General features: G+C 41.9%; 2 protein-coding genes across 2 annotated transcripts in view; both read left to right on the top strand.

The window, feature by feature from the left end:
• The window catches only part of LOC134480474 (uncharacterized), a 184,050-nt gene that overhangs the window by 81,219 nt on the left and 80,015 nt on the right, over positions 1-22,816 (top strand). The gene's annotated exons all lie outside the window — the stretch shown is intronic.
• LOC134480477 (uncharacterized) lies at positions 46-21,825 on the top strand. The gene is made up of 5 exons (XM_063267968.1): positions 46-2,471; positions 3,186-3,345; positions 4,684-4,815; positions 5,483-5,666; positions 21,028-21,825. Exons 1-5 carry the CDS (start codon positions 2,342-2,344, stop codon positions 21,031-21,033), a joined length of 612 nt encoding a protein of 203 aa, XP_063124038.1. The 5' UTR covers positions 46-2,341; the 3' UTR covers positions 21,034-21,825.

The following is a 22,816-nucleotide window of genomic DNA, read 5'->3' as shown; positions in this document are numbered from 1 at the left end:
CTTTTTATGAACCTTGGTTAATTGGTTTATACCCTCTTAGGATGGGCTCTAATTTGTAGATGCCTGCTTGGTATTGCAGAAACAATTCACTCATGACACTTTAAGAAGAAGAGTTCTCAATGCAATTTTGATTACCAGAGAAAACTTAATAGCATTCTCATTATAAAGGAGCTTAAAATTACTAATCTCATTTTAGGAATTCTTATAGAATTATAAGAATTATAGGAATTAAGACATCATCTATTTGTCTGTACATCATCATGCCAAGACAATACATCTTCGTTGCTCTGTGGTGATCTGCTCAAAAGAGTAGGGTAAAGAGCATGACAAATATAGAAGCAGATACTTGCAGCCAACCATTTAGCTGAGATCAGGGTCCCCAATGGGGGAGTAAGAGAAAGGATTGAGGGAGCTGAAGGGGTTTACAGCCCCATAAGAAAAACAGTAAGAAACACCCATAGCTCCCAGGGCTGAAACCACCATCCAAAGAGTACACATGGACCGACCCATGGCTACAGCTGCATATGTAGAAGAGGATGGCCTTCTTGGGCACAAATGGGAGGAGAAGCCCTTGGTCTTGTCAAGGCTTGATTCCCCAGTGTAGGGGAAACCAGAACAGGGAGGTGAGTCCTCATGGACTCTGCATTTCCTATTCTGCAAGGAGAAGCCCTGCCAGGTCTTTGAGCAAGGCCAGCCAGTTGTTTGGGGAAGTCTCTGGTCCTGTGGCAGAGGGCAAGGAATGGCAGAAAGAATGGCAGCTCCACTGAGAGCAAAGGATAACCCTTCTAGGCCTATGACCTCCTAATTAATTTATCTTTTCACCTGATGCCCTATTCACATTTTCTTACTATCATACAACTGTGATCTTGATGAGCAGCTGGGCTCTTGTTTTCTTAATCAGTTCTTTGTTGTCACAGACGTTTTTAACTTACTCCAGCCCCTGAGACTTATTCATACCTTCTGTATGCAGTAGGACCCTTGGTGGGCCTGCCATCTCAAAAATAGAGGGTTCAGTAATCCAAAAGATTGGACTCCAGTTTACCTCAGTCCAGGAAAGAAGTCAGCCACCATTAGTAAAAGAACAAGGGAAAATTTACATAGGAAAAACAAGTCCTTAATTAGAAGAAAAGATCCTCAACTTCTAAGGGGTGCACATTGCACCCCTCTCTTCTGAGCTTTGTAAAGTGATGTTGTATAACTCTAGATGGTAGTAAAAGGCAGAGCTCTTCCCAGAAAGGTCAAACATGATTTTTACTCTTACATCTGTGAGGTGGGGTGGCATTATAGCACACATTCAGGTGGAATTATAACACCAAGGATAAGAAGACAAAATCCATATATCACAATGCCAAATGGACTCCCTGCTGAACTTATGGACCCATTAAAATTGAGGTTCAACCTGAACTCAGGCCATTCCACTCCCTTCTCATCCTCCTGATTCTTATGTTTGGTAGGAGTAAAGGATCATGGTGCAGCCCCCAATATTCTCATGCCTAGACTTGCCTATTCAGAAAGAATGATATTGGAGAAGTGAGGGCTATGTCGTTACAATGTAGTAACACAAGCTCCAAGTTGACATTTGCTCACTGACGTCCAATTTAATTGTCTTGTTATATTTGAGAAAGGGAGGATGCCCTATTTAATATATAAAAGGGAAAGAAATTTATTATTTTATATATGCCCTGTAGTTGGTCCCTATGTTCCCAAGAAAAAGGAGTTTTTATTGCAAAAAAAAATAGGATTATAGACCATTGATTTTGTGAAATACATGGATATGTAATTGGAAACAATGTCAGCTGTCAAGGACTGCACAATAATCAACTATTTCTCGGTTTTATATATTCTGAGGTATAGAAGAAACATATTGGCCTCCAGAAAAAGGGAAAAGCTTAGGAATCGAAATGTATGTCACATCATTGTCTCGAGTAGTAGATTTACTTTTAAGAAAAATCTCCCTCCTCCTTGGCCCCTAGAGATTTGGGTGCTAAGAAAAATCTGTTCTCCAATTGAGGGTTGTAAGGAACTCTCCCCAGCAAAAGCATTGTTGACTTCTAATGAAGCAGAGAGAAACATCTAGCTTTGAAATAGAGGTTGCCAAATGGTATTCCCAGTGACACATGAGAGACTGGAGGAAAGGTCTCCACAGAAATTCATCACATTGGAGAGAGTTGGTTAGTAGGTAGGCCATAGAACTTTCCAGTGACATCATCTGTAAGCCCTTCACTGGACAATCTTTTGTATCTAAGAGATCCCTAGAATCGTCTGTGATGTCACCAGTGTTGTGGTGACACCAACTGCCTTTGGGATATTTCTTCAGTTCCCTTTGGGTTCACAAGCAGGCATGTTTCGCCAGCAGCTCAGGATATTTCGGAAGGAAAGGGGAGATCAAGGAGAGAGCACACCAGGTCAGAGGGAAGCTGACCCCTTCTCTAGTGAAACAGGAAGGAGGAAATCATTCTGGGGAAGGCTTGGTGAGTCCTAGGCAGAGTTGGGACACATCCTCAAGGAGGTAGGTTTGAGATGTGCCTTCTAAGACTAGGCCTTAGAAGCAGGAGCCTTGGGATTTCACAAAGGCAAACCAAGAGTCAGGAGTTCCTAATCTTTACTTTGAGAGAATGCCAGAAAGTGGTAAGCCTTTAGTGTCTTTTCTTGAAGCTTTATAAATGTGTCAATGAATGGCAGGAGGAGGCACTGTGAGATTAACAATGTGACCATCCATGGTTGGGAGTTGAAGCACTTCATCCTCTAGATTACTGTAGGTTACATAAGTCTCTGATGGCGAGAACACGGAAGGATGCACTCCTACTCATGAATTGAGTGCTCAGACACTTTGGGCTGCAACACACATGATTAGAGCTTGATGGTGCTAAGCATTATGAACTCCAGGATTAACTGCACCACATCTGATATGAGATAACAATGTCCCAGACGTTTATGTATCAGTCAGGTTATACTGTTCAGGGTGAGGGGTCCTGTAATAGTGAGTGTGGCACGTGTATGGCATTAGAGGTTGGGAAGAGGGACATAGCTTAAAAATCCACCTTTAAGAAAGCTTTTCTGCTCTTTCAGGGATTCACCCAGTCTCTTCTATTTCCCCTTCCTCAACCTCCTTTTGGGATTCAGGATGATCTTTTCTGCCATGGGCCATCAAATATGCAAATTCACTTGGGTTTATCTATCTATAGGTTTTGGTAGGAAGGCATCATCCCAAAGTGTCATCAGTAAGCAAGAGGAGCTTCTAAAGGAACTGGAGGAACTCAAATTTGAAATCCAGAAGTGTCAATTCGAGAGGGATGAACTTTATCAAATCCTGGACCTTTATATCTATGATGATTGGGACCACAGGTAGTCATTATGCCCAGTAACCTGTACACATTCTTGTGCTCTCTTTCTGCTAACCCGAGATTTCCTCATAGCACGAGAGAGTTTCACCTCTCATCCTGGATTTTAAGGAGTTTTGGCAGGCATTACCTTGTGAGATAAGCTAGGTGCTGTGTGTTTAGGGTTAACCTTTTTTGTAGTTTAGCCTGAGGTGGTTGGAGAGGCATTGGTTCTGTCAGCAGCTAGAAGGACCTGGTCATACTTGCTGCAACTGTGGGAGTGAAAGAAATGCCTGCACGGCATCACTCTTTCCTCTGAATTTGTTCATTATACACTGATTCTATGGCACCTCCATGCATGTAGTTGTCATTCTAAATGTGTTTGGATATGGGTTGCTATGTATGTATGTGGAAGTACATGTGGTGTTTTACTCAGGATCAGGACGTCTGGGACCTTTGATGGGGTCTGAGGATTTGTTTGACCAACAGTTTGCAGGTCATGATAGTGATGAGTACGTGGAGGCCCACACTGATCAAAAGAGCATTTTGCTCCTTCTGTATACCTTGGTTGCACACAGGACTCTCCTGAGGGGAGTAGGTGCTATAAATCCTCTTCCCTGTCAAACTTAGTTATGCCCTCTGGGAATTCATGTAACGATAGAAACCAAGGATTGAGTATACCTGCTTTCAAAACAAGAGAAATGTCATCACAGCTTTCTCTTGGGCCCAAAGCTGTGGCACAGACTGGAGGAATCTTCTTCCTGAACTAGTCAATTCCATCATGCTCACCTGGCCAGCTCTTGAAGGTCAGGTCCCTCCAACTGGTACCGTGGCTCTGTTCTCCTGTGCCCAGGATAATAAACTTAACCAGTACAAATGGTTTGAAGGAGCAAGTATGTGTTGCATACTGAGTTTAAGTAATCGAGAGAACAGTCTGATTTCACCTAATTTGTTTCACCTGCTTTGATCGTTAGTTTTTTATTTTTTTAACTATCCAGTGATGGTTTATTGTGACCTAGAAAGGGTCACTGTGGGAATGAATTCTTGACAGTTGTTATTCCAAACAGGCAGGTCTCAGGCTCTGCCCACTCCTATATAGTAAGTCTTTGCAGAACCATATCTCCCCAAGCTTTTAAGGAGTCCTTATTTCAAAACAAAATTTGCTTATTTACATGGAAATATTTTCTGTGGATTGAGTCTCACTGTTGGGTTTTGGTCTGGTTTTTGAATTTGCCAATTTCTTCCCTTCCACCATTCCTTGAATTTGAACTTTTTTATTATATATTTTTTATTTACATTTCTCCTAATTCTGAAATCGTGAGTTCAAAACATTATTTGTTCCTTTGGCCTTGACCTAACCCAGGCTGGATGTCGAATTGCCAGTACTTCAATCCGAACATGAGATGAGAATGATGGCTATGCAAATGATGACCAACTCAATAAGTGATGCCATGGAGAGGTACAAGGAGCTCATACAAGTGAACAGTTCCTACCTGTGAGTCGCTGACAGAGATGAGAACCCAGCACTAGGCAGGGAATACTTCTGTCCTGTATGACTTTAACAAAAGTCAGGGCTCTGTTTCCATGGTGTCTGACTCTTAACAAGAAGCCTGCCTCCTGGCAAGGGTCTTAGATTTGTAGCTCTTGGACTCAGTTGTCCTACATGTGAAGGGTGTAGAAGACCCTCCAATTGTTATTTTCCCCATTAAGGATCCTCTAGATAGAAAAGGTTTGCACCATGATGGGAATATCAATCAACTCTGAATCTCTAGCACTCTGACAGGAGATTTAAAGATCTGTGATCCATGAGAAACACATGGAAAGACTGTATAGCTATTGGGTCTTCTCTCCTCCCTCAGAGGGGATTGAACTCTACTTGCAGATGGTTTCAGCATACTATGGAAATATGAGCTCCCTTATGGACCATTTCTTCTACCTTGATTTATATAAACCGTCTTAGTGTCAGGATTTTCAGAAGTACTTTCATTCACAGGGAATGTGTCCTCTGGATTTGACCTCCTCTAATTGGTGCTAACTTGTATAGTGTGGCTCTAGTCTGGGGATTTCTGGGGATGAGGACACTTAAAGGGATGATTGTACTTGCAAGAGTGACAGGCAAATAGAAGCTGGCAGGGATTTACCATTTTTTGTTTGTGGTTCAGCGTGAGGCACTCCCAGCTCCTGCGTGAACAAGCTCAATTGAAGAACAATATACAAATTTTGCTGAATGAGAAGAGAAAACTGCTGGTGGAGCAGACTGAACTGCCAGCATCCTCTGTGGAGGCAAAGAGGCTCTGTGAAGAGGCCGGAATGAACATCTGTGACCCCAGTGCCAAGCAACAGCAGGTAGGGTTAGGACTCAGGGTCAGGCTGTCCTCATGTCTTACCATAAACATAGACAACCAATGTAGCTGTCTATTGAGGGATCTATGTCCTGACCTAGGTCTCGTCCAAGTGTTCATTTATGTGATGGTTTACAAGGCTTTCTGTGGAGATAGCCCCTCTTCAAGAAACTGCGTGTTTGGAAAGCAAATGCTCCTGCTCTTCGAGAATCTGCAGTTTATTAAGGGAGATGGGTTGATCACACATCACAGCACTACATGCCATATGTGTGGAGGGTGCTATGTGGGAGCCCCTCTTTAGACTAGAGCAGGGCTTTGAGGGATGAAGCAAAAGCCCAGAGCCCATTTTCTTTGCAGGGGTCCTGTGAGATTCCAGGAACTAAATAGTTTAGAAGGAGGAGAGCCTGGTGGAAATGCCAAAGAAATGGTTGTCATTGTCATCTTTTGGTGGATTTGTTCTTTCTCCACCATTTTCCCTGTATATCAAGACCATCTCTTCATGCTTCCTAAATCATGGTACCTGACAGAGAAAGAGTAGCAGCATGTCAGTCCTGTTTTGTTCGAGTGTTGCTGGAGAGTTCATATCTTGACCTTATACTCTGTAGATGCTTGGAAAAGCAGGGATGTGGAAAGGTGTTCTCAAAACCTGACAGTTGGCATGAGAGATTTGAGACTTCAAGAACAGAGTTATCTACCCCCATTCTCATCAAGAAGAGTGCTATCTAGGCCTTTTTGTTCCTCTCAGGAAAAATGGCTGAGTAGTGATTCTCTCTTAAAATACCTGCTTTGAATAGTCTATATTATGTTGTTCCTCCAGTATGATGGGATCTTCATTGTTTTCTGCCGACTTGCGATTTTTGGTGTGTGTGTGTGTGTGTGTGTGTGTGTGTGTGTGTGTGTATGTTTGTGCTTGTTTGTGTGTGTGTCTGTATGGGTGTGTGATAGAGTATGTGTGTGTGAGTGGGTGTATGTGTGTATGTGTGTGTGAGTGTGTGTGAGTGTGTCTGTGAGTGTGTGTTAGGGTGTTTATATGTGACTCTGTGTGTGTGTGAGTGTGTGTATGTGTGTGTGTGTGTGTGTGTGTGTGTGTGTGTTTGTGTGTACCAGCTGTGGCTCAGCATGTTTATGCTCATGTTGTGGGTTTAATTCTGGATGATTTTCCAAGTGTTTCTAGTATGGGTTCTTTTGTGTGTGTGTGTGTGTGTGTGTGTGTGTGTGTGTGTGTGTGTTTGTGTGTGTGTGTTTCCCTGTGCATAATTGCACAAGTGAGTCTCTATTGCCATGTTTCATGAGTTCACTTTGCCTCCATGAATATCAAATATAGCACCCCAATCACTTGGTATCTCCACCTATCTCTGTACAGCAAAAGAACCCAAAACACTTGTAAAGTTAGATTTTCAAGTGATTAGGGAAAAATGACTGGTCTGCATCGAAATCCTTTGGAGCACATCAAAGGAATGGAGTACATGGAGGTAAGGGGGGGCTGCTTTATAAAATCCATGAGTTTATGATCCTTCTCTGTTCTTTGTGAATTGTGAAAGGCCACTGCAAGGTTGTGTCACTCACTGTGTCTTCTCCAAGGTTGCTTTCCACATGGCCTGCTACCATTTCTTTCCAGCTACCTTGGCACACTACAACTTCCCCTGGGAGTTTGGCTTGGATTTTATTCATTGAGAATTTGAGTTGCTTGGAGTTGTATCGTCATCCAGCAAAAGCCCCATAGCTATCCTGTGGTGCAAGAGCAGGGCAGTTTCAGGAGTCCCTTTAGGTGCACAGATAATCTAAAGCGCTCCTCTATGTTATCTGTGTAGCATTCTGCAAGTGTTGTCAATCAACATCATTTTCTCTCAGTTAATTTCAGCCTTAATGGAGTTAGGAGAAATGATGAAATTCAGACGGGTCTGTTAGTGGACGATCAGAAAGGCCTGTGAGAAGCCATGTTCTTTAAGTGGAACAGAAGTCTTAGTTGACCCGGAGATCCCAGAGAAAAGAATAGGTGTGCAACTAGAGCACATCTGGGTTGTAGTGGTCCAAGGAGGGAAACTGTATGAGAGGTTGGAGCCTTTAAATGGATTATGACTCAGTGTGAGATAATCCATGTAAGCATTTGTTTATTTACTCCGAATATCTGTGACACAATCACATTATAGGTAGAAACATTGTTCATTTGGATCCTGGTTATGGAGATTTCCTATGATTCTGGGGGCATAGCTTTGGGCATGAAGTCACTCAGGCTATGGTAAAGAGAGCTCCTATTAGAAGAAGCTGCACTCTATGGGGAAAGTCTGAAACAGTGAACAAGAACAGGAGTCTAGTCCACCACCAACATATGATCATGTGCTGGGAAACAAGACTGCTCTACACAGGCTTGGGAACTTGCTAAGCCAGATTGGTAATAGGGAAAGAACCCTGATTCTATGTCGGTTTATGGGAGGACAGCACATCACTGACTGAGCTGTCTATAGGCTATGACCACTATGTTCATAACCGACTCAACATTTGTTTTTAGGCCTGCAGAGTATCCAGGGGAATCATTATATTAAGCATTAAAAGGGAAAGTAAACACTGCAATGTACTATGTTTATATTGTGTAAACACAAATGGCTTGTGTGTTTGCGAGTTAGTATTAGTGTGTCTGTGTATCTGTGTGTGTGTTTGCGTGTGCACACATGCCTGCATGCTTCCATTGACAGTACACTCATCTGATGACCAGAATAAGGAAGGATTAGAGGAAAGAATGCAGGACATTCTGAAGCAGAAAGAACTGATCAACCAGGAAAGTGGCATGGGAGGAACATTGTAGAAGCATTCTGATATTTTTGAGATCAGGCAGGAACACAGACTGGCAGAAGCCAATTGGATTTCCTGTCCCTATATAACTATCCTTTTTGGATGGCTGACCACTAACAAGGTTTTCACCTTCAGTCACCTAAAGAACTACCCAGAGTATTGTTCTGGTACAGTTTATGTGAATTTTGTCCATGACACAATATGTATAATCCTCAGGATTTCTTTGTATTTTGTACTTCTTTCTTCCTGTTAACTCTCTGATAAGATCTGAGAACATTTTCTCATCTGTCCTCTCACAAATTGCATTACAATAAGCATAGTCTTACAGGGGTGCTGTTATGTATCTCCATCACAATAAACTTTACTGTTCCTTGTGTATGCTGTGAGGATTTGCATGGAGCACATTCTCAGTGATTACAGGATCTGTTCAGTGAGCATGGATTTGAAGTGTGATGGCTTCTCTGTGTATTTGCAGATTCAGTGGTTACAAATTGAACCTACGCAGGTTCCTTCAGTGCTAACATAATCAGAACTTTCACCACATTTCTGGACATGTTCTCCAGAAGGAATCCACATGGTATTCTAGGTTGCTCATACCATTCTTGAACTCAGATTCAGACCCAGCTACAATGTTATTATTCAATATAATAAACCTGGACCAGTGACAAAATATGCTCATTTTTCTCTTAATCCCAGTACAGTGCATATTCCACAGTTCAAATTCTAGCAGTTTGAAAAGCTGAGATATAAATCCAAGCCCAGGTACTCTATGACACTTGGGGATGCAGGGACTGACCTCAGCTGACAGGTCATGCTGGATTGTCCAACTGAACAGAGCTGATGTAAGAGGGAGAGCTGAATTGACAACCACTCACTAAACCTTTATTCCCTCACTCTGCTAGGTCTGAAATTCTGTAGCAGAAACTCAAACATGACACAGACCAGGACAAGATCTCCCTTGGAGAGAAGAGCTACAGGAGGAGAACTATGTGTGCACAGCAAATACACCACTATTGCATCTCATCTGTAATGTCCATAGCAATTGTGGACTGCACTTTCCTCCTTTAGTTTAACTTCTTTGGATTGAGTAGGCCTTACTTTCACCTCAGCTTTCTCCAGCAAGTGTACACTTTTGGAGGAACTCAGAGAAGTGTTGATGCACAAAAATCAAGAGCTGCTGGTCATCCAGAAAGACTGTGCACGTGTAAATTTGTACTTGTCCTGATGGGTCATCCAGAAGAGTTTCATGGAGATCAGTTCACAACATTGGACAGACTATGAAACAAAGTCTGTAATATCATTTATACTCAGTATTCGTAGGCTTTTTCCTTAATACCCCCACTCCAACAAAACAGACCTACTTCCACTTCTCTTGAAAATATTATTACCATCAGTAACTGCTTGTCTACTATGTCTCCAAGGCAAGCCACAGGCTATAAGCCAATTCTGCAAAAGGAGCAGCAAAAGAATGCTTAGCGAAATTCCTCTATTTAAAGTTTGCTTGAGTTTTGATTATTTTGGTTATTTGGTTTTCCTTCTATTCATTTGAAGATTTGTTATTTATGTGTTGTTGTTGTTTTGTTCATTTGCTTTTCTATTTTGATAAGGATATAGACTATATATATTGACTACCTGTATCTGGTTACTATCAAGTAAATTGGATGTATTCTGTTGAATAAAAGAGTAATCTCAAACCCTTCACTCTTAAGAACCTTCTTTATTGATCACTAATGTCAACATCTGAAGTCCCACAGCTATCAGGGAGGGATCGATCTCTGCATTCTCATGGGCACTGTGCATCAGTCTTACTGAGATTCAAAGGCAATTATACAGTCACTGTTCACTGTGTTTCCAACTCTGTGAATTTCCAGTTCATCATGCATATCGTACCCACTGTGTATGCTTGCTGTCAAATATATAGTTACCTCTAAATTATACTCTGTGGATGAGCATGTTGAACAAATTAATGGGATAAACATTAATTTCTCTGTAATATCTCCTAGGACATATAAACATGGTATAAGGGATTTTAAAGCAATCGGAAATCCTGCACCCAAATCCGGGGGCAGAGGGTGTTGAACACCCAGGAATGAAGATAATCCTGAGACCACAGGACAGAAAGCCACTTCTGCCTAGCTCTTCCCACATCTCTGGCCCAATATTAATCTGCATGATGCCTCTGGAAACAGGAATAGAGGAGCAGTCAGCGGCAGGAACCTGCTTGGTTCAGCCTGGACCCAGAACCTACCTGGGCCCTGAGCATATTTGAAGAAAACCATAGGCATACAATACTGTGTTTCCTGATTGTGACTTTTTTTATTTGAAGCTCTAAACACCATTTTGTTGTTGTTGAATTTTAATTGGATATCTTTCATTTCGAAGTCAAATGTTATTCCTTCCTTGTTTTCCAGAAATAAGTCTGAATAACATCGCCCTCCCCCTCTTCTATAAGGTGTTCCCTTCACCATCCATCCACTTTCCCAGGCAGGACCAAGGGCTGCTCATTCTATTTGTGCCCAAGAAGACCATCCTCTGATACACATGCAGATGAGGCCATGGCACAGTCCCTGTATAGTGATTGGTACTGGCTTAGTCTCTGGGAACTCTGCTTGGCAGCCATGGTTGTCCTTATGGGGTTGCAAGTCCCTTCAGCTCTTTCAATCTTTCTGTAATTCCTCCAACTGAGATCCAGTTCTCAGTTTAAAGGTTTGCTGCTAGCATTCGCTTCTGTATTTGACATGATCTGGCTGTGCCTCTCAGGAGACATCAATATCCAGTTCCTGTCAACCTGCACCTCTTAGCTTCATCCACCTTATCTAGTTTGAAGGCTGTATATGTATAGGCCACATGTGGGGTAGACTCTGAATGGACATTCCTCTAGGCTCTGTTTTAAACTTTGCATCCCTATCCCTTCAATAGGGATTCTTCTTCTCCTTTAAAGGAAGGAGTGAAGAATCAGCATTTTGGTCATCCTTCCTGAATTTGATTTGGTCTGTGAATCTTGGAGAATTTGAGCATTTGGGCTAATATCCACTTGTCAATGAGTGCATACCATGTGTGTGTTTCTGTGATTGGGTTAACTCACTCAGGATGATATGTCTTAGTTCATTCTCTTTGCCTATGAATTTCATGAAGTCATTGTTTTTGATATCTCTGTAGTACTCCATTGTGTAGATGTACCACACTTTCTGTTTCCATTCCTCTGTTGAAGGGCATCTGGGATCTTTTCATTTTATGACTATTATTAATAAGGCTGCTATGAACATGGTGGAGGGTGTGCGTTGTTGTATGTTGGAGCATCTTTTGGGTATATGTGCAAGAGAGGTATAGCTGGGCCTCAGCTAGTGCAATGTCTAATTTTCTGAGGAACCTCCAGACTGATATCCAGAATGGTTGTACCAGTCTGCAATCTCACCAACAATGGAGGAGTGTTCCTCCTTCTCAAATCCCTGCAAGTATCTTCTGTCACCTGAGTGTTTTATCTTAGCCATTCAGACTGGTGTGAGGAGGAATTTCGGGGTTTTTTTGATTTCCATTTCCCTTATAACTAAAGATGTTAAACATTTCTTTTGGTGCTTCTCAGCAACTCCATATTCCTCAGCTGTGAATTCTTTGTTCAGCTCTGAACCACAATTTTTAATAGGGTTATTAGTCTCCCTACAGTCCAACTGTCCAACTTCATGAGTTCTTTCTAAATTTTGGATATTAACCCTCGATCAGTTGTAGGATTGGTAAAGGTCTTTTCTCAATCTGTTGGTTTATGTTTTGTCCTAACCACAGTGTCCTTTGCCTTACAGAAGCTTTGTACCTTTATGAGGTCCCATTTGACTACTCTTGATCGTAGAGCATAAGCCATTCATGTTTTGCTCAGGAAATTTTTTCCAGTGTCCTTGTGTTCAAGATGCTTCCCCACTTTTGCTTCTATAGATTGAGTGTATCTGGTTTGATTTAGAGGTCCTTGATCCACCTGGACTTAAGCTTTGTCCAGGGCAATAAGAAGGGGATGATTTGGACTCTTCCATATGCTGACCTCCAGTGGAACCAGCACCATTTGCTGAAAATGCTATCCTTTTTCCACTGGATGGTTTTGTCTCCTTTGTCGAAAACCAAGTGACCATAGGTGTGCTGGTTCCTTTCTGTATCTGCAGTTCTATTCCACTGGTCTATCTTCCTTTCTCTGTACCAATACCATACAGTTTTTATCACTAATGCTCTGTAAACTGCTTGAGTTCATGGATGGTGATTCCCAGGGAAGTCCTCTATTGTTGAGGATAGTTTTAGCTATCCTGCCTTACTTGTTATTCAAAATGAATTTGCAAATTATTTCTTCTAACCCTATGAACAATTGATTTGGCATTTTGATGGGGGTTGCTTTCAATCTGTAGGTCACTTTTGGAAAAATGGCCATTTTTACTATCTTCATCCTGTCAAGCCATGGACATGGGAGATCTTTCCATCTTCTGAGACCTTCAATTTCTTTCTTCAGATACTGGAAGTTCTTGTAACACAGATCTTTCACTTGCTTCATAAAAGTCACACTGAGGTATTTTTATATAATTTGAGACTATTATGAAAGGTGTAATTTCCCTAATTTCTTTCTCAGCTTGTTTATCTTTTGTGTAGAGGAAGTCTACTGATTTGTTTGAGTTAATTTTATACCCAGCCACTTTGCTGAAGTTGTTTATCAGACTTAGGAGTTCTCTGGTGTAACTTTTGGGGAGTCTCATGTATACTATCCTATCCTCTGCAATAGTTATATTTTGACTTCTTCCTTTCCAATCTGTATCCCTTTGACCTCCTCTTGTTGTCTGATTGCTCTGCCTAATGCTGGGGACAACATACAATGATAGGGATTGCCAGCAGAGGGCCGGGATGGAGACATCTCAAAAGCCGGTTCAAAAAAAGCAGGTTCAGAGCTAAACAAAAATTCACAGCTGAGGAATGCCGAATGGCTGAGAAACACCTAAAGAAATGTTCAACATCTTTAGTCATAAGGGAAATGCAAATCAAAACAACCCTGAGATTTCACCTCACACCAGTGAGAATGGCTAAGATCAAAAACTCAGGTGACAGCAGATGCTGGCGAGGATGCAGAGAAAGAGGAACACTCCTCCATTGTTGGTGGGATTGCAGACTGGTACAACCATTCTGGAAATCAGTCTGGAGGTTCCTCAGAAAATTGGACATTGAACTGCCTGAGGATCCAGCTATACCTCTCTTGGGCATATACCCACAAGATGCCCCAACATATAAAAAAGTCACATGCTCCACTATGTTCATAGCAGCCTTATTTATAATAGCCAGAAGCTGGAAAGAACCCAGATGCCCTTCAACAGAGGAATGGATACAGAAAATGTGGTACATCTACACAATGGAATATTACTCAGCTATCAAAAACAATGACTTTATGAAATTCGTAGGCAAATGTTCGGAACTGGAAAATATCATACTGAATGAGGTAACCCAATCACAGAAAAACACACATGGTATGCACTCATTGATAAGTGGCTATTAGCCCAAATGCTCGAATTACCCTAGATGCCTAGAACAAAGAAACTGAAGACGGATGATCAAAATGTGAATGCTTCACTCCTTCTTTAAAAGTGGAACAAGAATACCCTTGGCAGGGAATAGAGAGGCAAAGATTAAAACAGACACAGAAGGAACACCCATTAAGAGCCTGCCCCACATGTGGCCCATACATATACAGCCATCCAATTAGACAAGATGGATGAAGCAAAGAAGTGCAGGCCGACAGGAGCGGGATGTAGATCTCTCCCGAGAGACACAGCCAGAATACAGCAAACACAGAGGCGAATGCCAGCAGCAAACCACTGAATTGAGAATAGTACGCCTGTTGAAGGAATCGGAGAAAGAAGTGGAAGAGCTTGAAGGGGCTCGAGACCCCATATGTACAACAATGCCAAGCAACCAGAGCTTCCAGGGACTAAGCCACTACCTAAATACTATACATGGACTGACCCTGGACTCTGACCCCATAGGTAGCAATGAATATCCTAGTAAGAGCACCAGTGGAAGGGGAAGCCCTGGGTCCTGCTAAGACTGAACCACCAGTGAACTAGATTGTTGGGGGTAGGGCAGCAAGGGGGGAGGATGGGGAGGGGAACACCCATTAAGAAGGGGAGGGGGGAGGGGGAAGTATGCCCGGAAACCGGGAAAGGGAATAACACTCAAAATGTATATAAGAAATACTCAAGTTAATAAAAAAAAAAGAATGGTGGTTTTGCCTATATTAAATTCTGAGTTTCAAAATTATGGTTCATTTTTCTTTATTCCTTAATTAAGCTTTTTATTAAGTTTTTGATTAACCATTACACCCTTAGATGCACAGTGCTAGGATCGTAGTAGGTGCTCAATAAATCTCTGACCATCGGGCAGAGGAATGATAAGAAAGTATGTATTTTCTGTAAGTTCTTTCAGTTTCGGGAACAGGTGATTTTAGGCTTACCAGTCATAGCTTGGTATCTGGTCCCACACAAGACAACTTGACAGAATCCCCTTTCTGGCCATTATGTTCAACTTATTTTTCTCTTAATCATTCTTGAAAATCATGGAAGTAATGTGGAAAATTGATTGTACCTGCAGTATAGCAAAAAAGGCCAGTCTAGATAGGTAAGCAGTTATGTTTGTCCATGAGCTGACGTCTTAAAACATCTAGATTTTAGGAATTTGGTGTTGTGTTTTCCAAAGATACATCTTACAACATACAGATAACGTCGTAATAGAATAAAGGAATCTTTTGATTTAGCACCAAATTCCATAAAGCAATGACTACTGCACAGCTCTCTTGGCCATATGAATTACAGAAATTATATTTCACTTTTTTTTTATTAACTTGAGTATTTCTTATATACATTTCGAGTGTTATTCCCTTTCCCGGTTTCCGGGCAAACATCCCCCTCCACCCTCCCCTTCCTTATGGGTGTTCCCCTCCCAACCCTCCCCCCATTGCCGCCCTCCCCCCATAGACTAGTTCACTGGGGGTTCAGTCTTAGCAGGACCCAGGGCTTCCCCTTCCACTGGTGCTCTTACTAGGATATTCATTGCTACCTATGGGGTCAGAGTCCAGGGTCAGTCCATGTATAGTCTTTAGGTAGTGGCTTAGTCCCTGGAAGCTCTGGTTGCTTGGCATTGTTGTACTTTTGGGGTCTCGAGCCCCTTCAAGCTCTTCCAGTTCCTTCTCTGATTCCTTCAATAGGGGACCTATTCTCAGTTCAGTGGTTTGCTGCTGGCATTCGCCTCTGTATTTGCTGTATTCTGGCTGTGTCTCTCAGGAGCGATCTACATCCGGCTCCTGTCGGTCTGCACTTCTTTGCTTCATCCATCTTGTCTAATTGGGTGGCTGTATATGTATGGGCCACATGTGGGGCAGGCTCTGAATGGGTGTTCCTTCAGTCTCTGTTTTAATCTTTGCCTCTCCCTTTCCTGCCAAGGGTATTCTTTTTCCTCATTTAAAGAAGGAGTGAAGCATTCCCATTTTGATCATCCGTCTTGAGTTTCGTTTGTTCTAGGGATCTAGGGTAATTCAAGCATTTGGGCTAATAGCCACTTATCAATGAGTGCATACCATGTATGTCTTTCTGTGATTGGGTTAGCTCACTCAGGATGATATTTTCCAGTTCCAACCATTTGCCTACGAATTTCATAAACTCGTTGTTTTTGATAGCTGAGTAATATTCCATTGTGTAGATGTACCACATTTTCTGTATCCATTCCTCTTTTGAAGGGCATCTGGGTTCTTTCCATTTTCTGGCTATTATAAATAAGGCTGCGATAAACATAGTGGAGCACGTGTCTCTTTTATATGTTGAGGCATCTTTTGGGTATATGCCCAAGAGAGGTATAGCTGGATCCTCAGGCAGTTCAATGTCCAATTTTCTGAGGAACCTCCAGACTGATTTCCAGAATGGTTTTACCAGTCTGCAATCCCACCAACAATGGAGGAGTGTTCCTCTTTCTCCACATCCTCGCCAGCATCTGCTGTCACCTGAGTTTTTGATCTTAGCCAATCGCACTGGTGTGAGGTGAAATCTCAGGGTTGTTTTGATTTGCATTTCCCTTATGACTAAAGATGTTGAACATTTCTTTAGGTGTTTCTCAGCCATTCGGCATTCCTCAGCTGTGAATTCTTTGTTTAGGTCTGAAGCCAATTTTTTAATAGGGTTATTTGTTTCCCTGCGGTCTAACTTCTTGAGTTCTTTGTATATTTTGGATATAAGGCCTCTATCTGTTGTAGGATTGGTAAAGATCTTTTCCCAATCTGTTGCTTGCCGTTTTGTCCTAACCACAGTGTCCTTTGCCTTACAGAAGCTTTGCAGTTTTATGAGATCCCATTTGTCGATTCTTGATCTTAGAGCATAAGCCATTGGTGTTTTGTTCAGGAAATTTTTTCCAGTGCCCATGTGTTCCAGATGCTTCCCTAGTTTTTCTTCTATTAGTTTGAGTGTGTCTGGTTTGATGTGGAGGACCTTGATCCACTTGGACTTAAGCTTTGTACAGGGTGATAAGCATGGATCGATCTGCATTCTTCTACATGTTGCCCTCCAGTTGAACCAGCACCATTTGCTGAAAATGCTATCTTTTTTCCATTGGATGGTTTTGGCTCCTTTGTCAAAAATCAAGTGACCATAGGTGTGTGGGTTCATTTCTGGGTCTTCAATTCTATTCCATTGGTCTATCTGTCTGTCTCTGTACCAATACCATGCAGTTTTTATCACTATTGCTCTGTAATACTGCTTGAGTTCAGGGATAGTGATTCCCCCTGAAGTCCTTTTATTGTTGAGGATAGCTTTAGCTATCCTGGGTTTTTTGTTATTCCAGATGAATTTGCAAATTGTTCTGTCTAACTCTTTGAAGAATTGGATTGGTATTTTGATGGGGATTGCATTGAATCTGTAGATTGCTTTTGGTAAAATGGCCATTTTTACTATATTAATCCTGCCAATCCATGAGCATGGGAGATCTTTCCATCTTCTGAGGTCTTCTTCAATTTCTTTCCTCAGTGTCTTGAAGTTCTTATTGTACAGATCTTTTACTTGCTTGGTTAAAGTCACACCGAGGTACTTTATATTATTTGGGTCTATTATGAAGGGTGTCGTTTCCCTAATTTCTTTCTCGGCTTGTTTCTCTTTTGTATAGAGGAAGGCAACTGATTTATTTGAGTTAATTTTATACCCAGCCACTTTGCTGAAGTTGTTTATCAGCTTTAGTAGTTCTCTGGTGGAACTTTTGGGATCACTTAAATATACTATCATGTCATCTGCAAATAGTGATATTTTGACCTCTTCTTTTCCGATCTGTATCCCTTTGATCTCCTTTTGTTGTCTGATTGCTCTGGCTAGAACTTCAAGAACTATATTGAATAAGTAGGGAGAGTGTGGGCAGCCTTGTCTAGTCCCTGATTTTAGTGGGATTGCTTCAAGTTTCTATCCATTTAGTTTATATTTCACTTTTTTAAAGAAATAACGAAAGTACTTAAGGTTGAAAAAAGCCCATTGGAAAAGGTCCCTGTGGTTTTTCTCTTTGGTTTCTTGTGCTCTTTCTAGAGGACGACTTTAAGAAGTCAGGGCAGTCAGGTTGTCATTGTGGTCAGGCAGTCATGAGCAGATGGTTAAGCGATGTGCTAGGGCCCCATAGGCCAATGAGCCAAGCTGAAGAGGACAGGCTAGACAGTGAGCCTGACTGAAGAGCAGAGGCTAGCCAGTGAGACTGACTGAAGATCAGAGGCTAGCCAGTGAGCCAGGCTGAAGGCTGAAGAGCAGTGATTTTAACCTTTATTTCTAAGTTCTTCCGTTTTCCTAAAATTTCTACAAAAGTTTGCCTCCATAAAGTTTAGCTTTAAAGGTTCTCCTTGCTCTCTTCTTCTTATCTCCTTTCCTCTTGCTCTTACCACACAATGATTTCCTTACTCTCAATGCCTTACTCTCAATGCTATGCCTTTACTTCTAAGTAGTTCTTCAGTTCTGTTCTGTTCTGTTCAGTTCTGTCTAAAAAGCTTTCTCTCTCTTTGTCCGCAGCATTTGTATATCTTTCTGAACACAGCATCACATGGTGAAAAGTTCACCACAAGTTTGCACAGGAATTCAAATCATAAGTTGGATAATCAGTTTACGACAGAGAATGTTTACATGCATATCTGTGAAGAGTAATCATCAGCATAAACTGTCACCATCTGTTACTGGCTCTGCACGTTCATGGAGAGTAAAAGCTGTAATTTTTATGAGAAAAGAATAAGTGAAATTACCTATAGGCAAATCCAGTCAATTATTTATGTTCAGTCCTTGCACCTATAGTAAATCATTAGTTCTCTTTTTATGAACCTTGGTTATTTGGTTAATACCCTCTTAGAATGGGCTCTAATTTGTAGATGCCTGCTTGGTATTGCAGAAGCAATTCACTCATGACACTTTAAGAATGGCAGGGTTCTCAATGCAATTTTGATTACCAGAAAGAACATAATAGCAGTCCTATTATAAAAGCTTAAAATTACTAATCTAATTTTAAGAATTCTTATACAACCATCATTAGGAATTAAGAAATCATCTATTTGTCTATACATCATCACTCCAAGACAATACATCTTCGTTGCTCTGTGGTGATCTGCTCAAAAGAGTGGGGTAAAGAGCATGACAAATACAGAGGCAGATGCTTGAGGCCAACCATTCAGCTGGGAACAGGGTCCCCAATGGAGGAGTAAGAGAAAGGATTGAGGGAGCTGAAGGGGTTTACAGCCCCATCAGAACAACACTAAGAAACACCCAGAGCTCCCAGGGCCAAAACCATCGAAAGAGTACACATGGACAGACTCATGGCTACAGCTGCATATGTAGAAGAGGATGGCCTTCTTGGGCACAAATGGGAGGAGAAGCCCTTGGTCTTGTCAAGGCTTGATGCCCCAGTGTAGGGGAACCAGAACAGGGAGGCAGGTAAACCTGGATGTTTGGGTGGGTGTGGTAAGACCCTTATAGTAGAAGGGGGAGGCGTGTTATAAGGGGTTTTTTGGATGGGAAACCAGTAAAAGGGATAACATTGGAAATGTAACAAAAGCCCTCTCTGGATGGACAGCGGCTAAGTTGCTCTGAGTCCCTACTTCCCTGCTGCCTCCCTTTGATCTCGACTGTGGTGCATGGTGTCAGCCTGGGACACTCCATGGGCTGCTGCTGGCACTGGTCCTGGCGTTCAGGACCAAGAGCATGATGAGCAAGGAGCACATTGTTTGTCCCGATTCAGAGCAGGGCCAGTGGCCACCAGAGGACAAGCACAGCTTCCTGTACAATCATGAGGTCTTCCTGGGCAAGGAGGACTCCAAGACCTTTGATAGCTAAGCCTGGACGAGAGCAGGAGAGGCTGGGGAAAATTGTTGATCCAATTGACAATGATGGAGGTGGCCTTGTTACTACTGAAGTCCTGAAAGTTTGGGTCAAACAGGTACAGAAAAGATACATCTACCATATGTGACTAAACTCTGGAAGGATTATGATAGCGACATAGAGGAAAAGATCTCCTGGGAAGAATACAGGCAGGCCACCTATGGCTACTACCTGGGAAACCTTGCTGAATTCCAAGATAGCTCTGATCATCACAACTTTAAAACGTTGCCTCCACGAGATGAGAGGAGGTTTAAGGCCTTGACGGTGACCTGACAGCTACTCAGGTCGGGTTCATTGCTTTTCTACATTAAGAGGATTTAGAACATATGAGGAGATTGTAGTTCTGGAAACCCTGGAGGATATCGACAAGAACGGGGATTGTTTTGTGGACCAGGATGAGTACATTGTGGACATCTTTTTCCCATGAGGACAATTGCCCTGAGACAGACTGGGTTTTGTCTGGGGAGCAGTTCAATGATTTACCAGATCTGAAGAAGGATGGGAAGCTGGACTAGGATGAGATTCACCACTGGATCCTCCCTCAGGACTATGACCATGCACAGATTGAGGCCCACCATCTGGTGTATGAGTCAGACAAAACAAGCATGAGATACTGTCCAAGGAGGAGATTCTAGACAACTGGAACATGTTTGTGGGAAGCCAAGCCACCAATTATGTGGAAGGTCTTTTCAAAAATCATGATGAATTTTGAAAGACACTCATCCTCATGTGGCCAATGGTCACAGCTTCCTGCGGATGTTCTGGGTTATTGCTATATTTGTCAAGTATTTAGCAGTTGTGTCCCTAAACAATGAGAAACCTTTCTAAAGCTCAAAAAAATCATACATTGCACCAAACAATAATAGTAGGAGATTTAAACACCCCACTTTCATCAGTGGACAGATCAGGGAAACAGAAATTAAACAGAGACATAGAAAGACTAACAGAAGTTATGAAACAAAATGGATTTAACATATATTTATAGAACATTCCACCCTAAAACCAAAGGATATACCTTCTTCTCAGCATCTCATGGTACCTTCTCCAACACTTGGACACTTGGAGATGCAGGGACTGACCTCAGCTGACAGGTCATGCTGGATTGTCCAACTGAATAGAGCTGATGTAAGGGGGAGAGCTGAATTGACAACCCCTCACTAAACCTTTATTCCCTTGCTCTGCTAGGTCTGAAATTCTCCAGCAGAAACTTGAACATGACACAGACCAGGACAAGATCTCCCTTGGAGAGAAGTGCTACAGGAGGAGGACTAAGTGTGCACAGCAAATACACCACTACTGCATCTCATCTGTAATGTCCATAGCAATTGTGGACTGCATTTTCCTCCTTTAGTTTGAATTCTTTGGATTGAATAGGCCTTACTTTCATCTCGGCTCTCTCCAGCAAGTGTATACATTTGGAGGGACTCAGAGAAGTGCTGATGCACATCAATCAAGAGCTGCTGGTCATCCAAAAAGACTGTGCATTTGTAAATTTGTACTTGTCCTGATAGGTCATCCAGAAGAGTTTCATGGAGATCAGTTCACAACATTGGAAGGACTTTGAAACAAATCATTCATGTATTTTATACTCATTATTGCATGGCTTTTTCCTTAATAGCCCCACTCCAACAAAACAACCTACTTCCACTCCTCTTGCAAAGATTATTATCATCAGTAACTGCTTGTCTACTATGTCTCCAAGGCAAGCCACAGGCTATGAATCCATTCTGCAAAAGGAGCATCAAAAGAATGCTTAACACAATTCCTCTATTTAAAGTTTCGTTGAGTTTTGATTATCTTGGTTATTTGGTTTTCCTTCTATTCATTTGAAGTTTTGTTATTTATGTGTTGTTGTTTTGTTCATTTGCTTTTCTATTTTGATATTTTGATAAGGATATAGACTGTATATATTGACTACCTGCATCTGGTTACTATCCAGTAAATTGGATGTATTCTGTTGAATAAAAGAGTAATAATCTCAAACTCTTCACTCCTAAGAACCTTCTTTATTGATAATCAGTGTCAACATCTGAAGTTCCACAGCTATCAGGGAGGGATCGATCTCTGCATTCTCATCGGGACTGGGCATCAAAATTACTTCCCAGTAAGACTGAGATTCAAAGGCAGTTTCACAGTCACTGTTCACTGTGTTTCCAACTCTGTGAATTGCAACTTCATCATGCATATATTACCGACTGTGTATGCTTGCTGTCAAGTATATAGTTACCTCTAAATTATACGCTGTGGATGAGAGTGTTGAACAAATTAATGGGATAAACATTAATTTTTCTGTAATATCTCCCAGGACATATAAACATGGTATAATTGAGTTTAAAGCAATCGGGAAGCCTGCAACCAAATCCCGTGGCAGAGAGTACTGAACACTCAGGAATGCAGATAATCCTGAGACCACAGGACAGAAAGCCACTTCTGCCCAGCTCTGCCCACATCTCTGGCCCAATATTAATCTGCATGATTCCTCTGGAAACAGGAATAGAGGAGCTTTCAACGGTAGGAACCTGCTTGGTCCAGCCTGCGCCCAGAACCGCCCCGTGCCTTGAGCATATTTGAAGAAAACCAGAGGCATACAATTCTCTGTTTCCTGATTGTGGCTTTTTTTATTTGAAGCTCTAAACACCATGTTGTTGTTGTTGAATTTTAATAGGATATTTTTCATTTTGAATTCAAATGTTCTTCGTTCCTTGTTTTCCAGAAGGAAGTCCAAATACCATCGCCCTCCCCCTCTTCTATAAGGTATTCCCTTCACCAGCCATCCACTTTCCCAGCCTAGGAAGGACCAAGGGCTGTTCATTCCATTTGTGCCCAAGAAGATCATCCTCTGATACACATGCAGAAGGAGCCATGGCACAGTCCCTGTATAGTGTTTGGGTAGTGGTTCAGTCTCTGGGAATTCTACTTGGCAGGCATGGTTGTTCTTATGGGGTTGCAAGTCCATTCAGCTCTTTCAGTCTTT

Source organism: Rattus norvegicus, chromosome 9 (assembly GCF_036323735.1).
Source record: "Rattus norvegicus strain BN/NHsdMcwi chromosome 9, GRCr8, whole genome shotgun sequence".
NCBI lineage: Eukaryota > Metazoa > Chordata > Mammalia > Rodentia > Muridae > Rattus > Rattus norvegicus.
The sequence above is the reverse complement of the archived record's forward strand: the minus strand, read 5'-3'. Positions and strand labels throughout refer to the sequence as shown.